The sequence below is a fragment of the Otolemur garnettii genome, unplaced genomic scaffold (genome assembly GCF_000181295.1).
Source record: "Otolemur garnettii isolate 467f Iridium unplaced genomic scaffold, OtoGar3 scaffold00077, whole genome shotgun sequence".
Lineage (NCBI taxonomy): Eukaryota > Metazoa > Chordata > Mammalia > Primates > Galagidae > Otolemur > Otolemur garnettii.
In genome coordinates, this window is record NW_003852472.1 from 9,065,409 (window position 1) to 9,069,044 (window position 3,636).

The following is a 3,636-nucleotide window of genomic DNA, read 5'->3' on the forward strand; positions in this document are numbered from 1 at the left end:
AAAAAAAAAAAAAAGAAGTTAGAAAGGAAAGTAAAAAGCCCCAGAGCTTTTGTAAGGGAGAAAGAACTGAAGAACTCTCCTGGGAGTCTCCATGGGGACTCTTTTATCTAGGGGTCTTAAATCTAGAGGATTACGCGTGGCTGAAAGTTGGTCCTTTACAGTCTTTGTCCCTGAGAAGGGATTAGGGTGTGTGCTCCTACCCAAGGTGGTATCACCCCTAAAACCACCACAGGATGCTTTGTTCATTTTATTAGAACCCAGAGGGTATGTCCCAAAAAAGGCAGTCTGCTTGTGCCTGGAAATGGGAGTCTGACTTCTGAACTCACCTAGGCCTAGAGAACTGGGGGAGAGGTTCCCTCTGTACCCCTGAGTGGTGGAATCCTGTATCAATAGTTCACAGCAACCTCAAACTCTTGGGACTTAAGAGATCTCTTGCTTCAGTTTTTCATTTTTAGTAGAGATAGGGTCTCAATCTTGCTCTGGCTGGTCTCAAACTCCTGAGTTTAAGCAATCTACCCACCTCGGCCTCCCAGAGTGCTAGGATTATAGGCATGATTCACCATGTTCAGGCCTGTGGACATCTTTTTTTTTGGCAGGGCTGGGTTTGAACTCACCACCCTCAGCATATTGAGCCAGCCCCCTACTCCTTGAGCCACAGGTGCTGCCCAAGATCTTTTTTTTTTTTTCTGACAGGTCTGTGTCGCCCTCAGTAGAGTGCTGTGGCATCACAGCTCACAGCAACCTGCCTCAGTCTCCCAAGTAGCTGGAACTACAGGCGCCCACCACAATGCGGGCTATTTTTTGTTGAGTTGTCATTGTTGTTTAGCTGGCCCAAGCTGGGTTTGAACCCACCAACTTTGGTGTATGTGGCTGGCATCATAACCACTGTGTTACAGGCATTGAGCCTGTGGGGATCTTTTTAACTACCATGGTATTAGCTGGGCTCAGTGGCCTCACCTGTAGTCCAGATTACTTAGGAAACAGGATCACTTGAGCCCAGGAGTTCCAGAGCAGCTGGAGTGACAGAGGGCGACTCTATCTCTAAAAGAAATTTAACCCTTTCTGGCGGTGACAGCCTCCACATGCCAATATGCCTCTCGCAAAGGATCTCCTCCATCCCTCTCCAGAAGAGGAGAAGAGGAAACACAAGAAGAGCCGGGTGCAGAGCCCCAACTCCTACTTCATGGACGTGAAATGCCCAGGATGCTACAAAATCACCACGGTGTTTAGCCATGCACAGACAGTAGTTTTTTTGTGTTGGTCGCTCTACTGTCCTCTGCCAGCCTATGTTCCTTCAGAAGGAAGCAGTTCCTTCAAAAGTATCCTGCCTGAATGAACGGGAAACCATCCCAATAAATGCATTTTGGATAAAGAAAAAAAGAAATTTAAAAATAAAACACCCTGGTTTGTTTAATCATTGTATGTTCACTGTAGAAAAATTGAAAAATGGGTGGCACCTGTGGCTCAGTGAGTAGGGTGCCGGCCCCATATACTGAGGGTGAAGGGGTTTCAAACCTGGCCCTGGCCAAACTGCAACAAAAAAAAAATAGCGGGGTGGTGTGGCGGGCGCCGGTAGTCCCAGCTACTTGGGAGGCTGAGGCAAGAGAATCACCTAAGCCCAGAAGTTGGAGTTTGCTGCGAGCAGTGTCAAGTCACAGCACTCTACCGAGGGTGACAAAGTGAGACTCTCTTAAAAAAAAAAAATTAAAAAAGACCTGAAAGATATGGACAAGCCCTAAAAAGGAGGAAAGCAAGAAATCATTTGTAATTCTACACAATGGATAAAATCACTACTTTGGTATATACGTATTAACTTTCTGAAAATATAGCCTACCATGTGCACTACTTTGTAACCCACTCTTTGACTTAAAAGACGGCTAATTTTCTTCTATTTTTAGTAGAGACGGGGTCTCGTTCTGGCTCAGGCTGGTCTCGAACACCTAAGGTCAAAGGATCCTCCCCCTTCAGCCTCCTAGAGTGCTAGGATTACAGCAGTGAGCCACCGCGCAGGGCTTATTACCGCCTGAACTTAACTCCTATTGGCTGCATCCATAGATAACGAAGAGAAATACAAACAGAACCAATCCAGCGCTGTCGCTTCCTGCTTAAAACTTTGGGGTTTTTTTCCGCTCAATGCGTCCACACTGTCTCAAAAAATGCCAGCCCTATGCAACTTCGTGCTGAGGTTAAGTAAACTCGCCAAGGTTCTCTGGAAGTCAAGCGGAGATGTGACTCACTCTAAAAATTGGATTTAACATGCTTTGTTAATACAAGTGTTTGAAGGAAGCAACGACGATCCTTCTACCGACAAGAAGTAAACTAACGGTCCTGACTCAAGCGTGCATCAGAGGACGTGGTCGGCCGGAGAGCCACAGGAACTTCCGGCTAAAAAAAAATCCCTGGCGCAGAGTTTATGACGTCACCGTGAAGGACGCGACGCCTCCGTGACACCCTGCTCTTCCAATGACCTTCAGAGCCACGAAGGCGTCGGCGAACGGAAGTTCTGTACCTGCGCGCTGATTGGTCACGCGCTCAAGCTAGCCCCACCTCCGAACTTCTGCTCTCCTTGGTAGAAGCTTCTGGGATCTTCGCCGATTTACTCAGCTCTTAGACGCCGACCCTCCGCACAGTTGCAATGCCGCGTGGAAGCCGAAGCCGCACTTCCCGCATGGCCCCTCCGGCCAGGTAAGGCCCTCGCAGGGTTTGGAGTAAAAGCGCGGGCGCCTGGACCTTGCCGGCGCGTGACGAACGGGGAGGCCTCAGGTTGGGCGAGCGCAGGCCGACTGCGGCGTGGGCCCGCCTCGGCCGAGGCAGGGGATTGTGTTCGAGCCGTGTGCTGCGAGTGTTGGAGGGAATTTACTTACGGAGAAAAACTCATTTTTCAGAGGACAGAAAAGACATAACGTTATGTCCCGATGCCACTAGATAGGAAGTGAAGTCATAACCTTTTGACCTAGCCTTATTTGGGGGAAGAGCACCCAAGGAAATAAGAGATAGGCAGAGGGAGCATAAGCCATAAGAAAAAAATTGTTTTTTTAGAGACAGAGTCTCATTTTATCGCCCTCGGTAGAGTGCCGTGGAGTCACAGCTCCAGCAACCTCCAACCCCTGGGCTTAGGCGATTCTCTTGTCTCGGCCTCCAGAGTAGCTGGGACCACAGGCGCCCGTCACAATGCCGGCTATTTTTTGTTGCAGTTTGGCGGGGACCGGGTTCGAACCCGTCAGCCTCAGCATATGGGGCAGTGCCCTACCCACTGACCCACTGCGCCGCCTCTTGTTGTTCTTTTTTTTCTTTCTTTCTTTCTTTTTTTTTTTTTTTTTTAAAGAGATAGGATCTTGTTGTGTTGCCCAGGCTGGAGTGTAGTGATGCAGTCACAGCCCAAGTTCACTGGAGCCTCCAATTCCTGGGCTCAAGATAACTTCTTGCCTTATTCTCTCTAGTAGCTGGGACTACAGGGCGTGCCACCATGCCCAGCTAAAGGTTTTAATTTTTTGTAGAGATGGGGTCTCGCTTTATTGCCCAGGTTGCTCTTGAACACTTGACCTCGAGATCAGTCTTCCCACCTCAGCCTCACAAAGTGCTAGGATTATAAGCAGGAGCCACAATACCCAGTTTCACTTTTTTTTTTTTTTTTTT

At 48.6% G+C, this 3,636-nt stretch overlaps 1 protein-coding gene across 1 annotated transcript in view; it reads left to right on the forward strand.

Annotated features, from left to right (window-relative positions):
* The first annotated feature begins 2,545 nt into the window (after positions 1–2,545).
* CHCHD2 (coiled-coil-helix-coiled-coil-helix domain containing 2) overlaps positions 2,546–3,636 on the forward strand; it is a 5,701-nt gene continuing 4,610 nt past the window's right edge. The window contains exon 1 of the mRNA XM_012807855.2: positions 2,546–2,685. Within this exon, the coding sequence (XP_012663309.1) occupies positions 2,636–2,685 (50 nt within the window). The 5' untranslated portion in view covers positions 2,546–2,635. The remainder of the gene's footprint in view (positions 2,686–3,636) is intronic.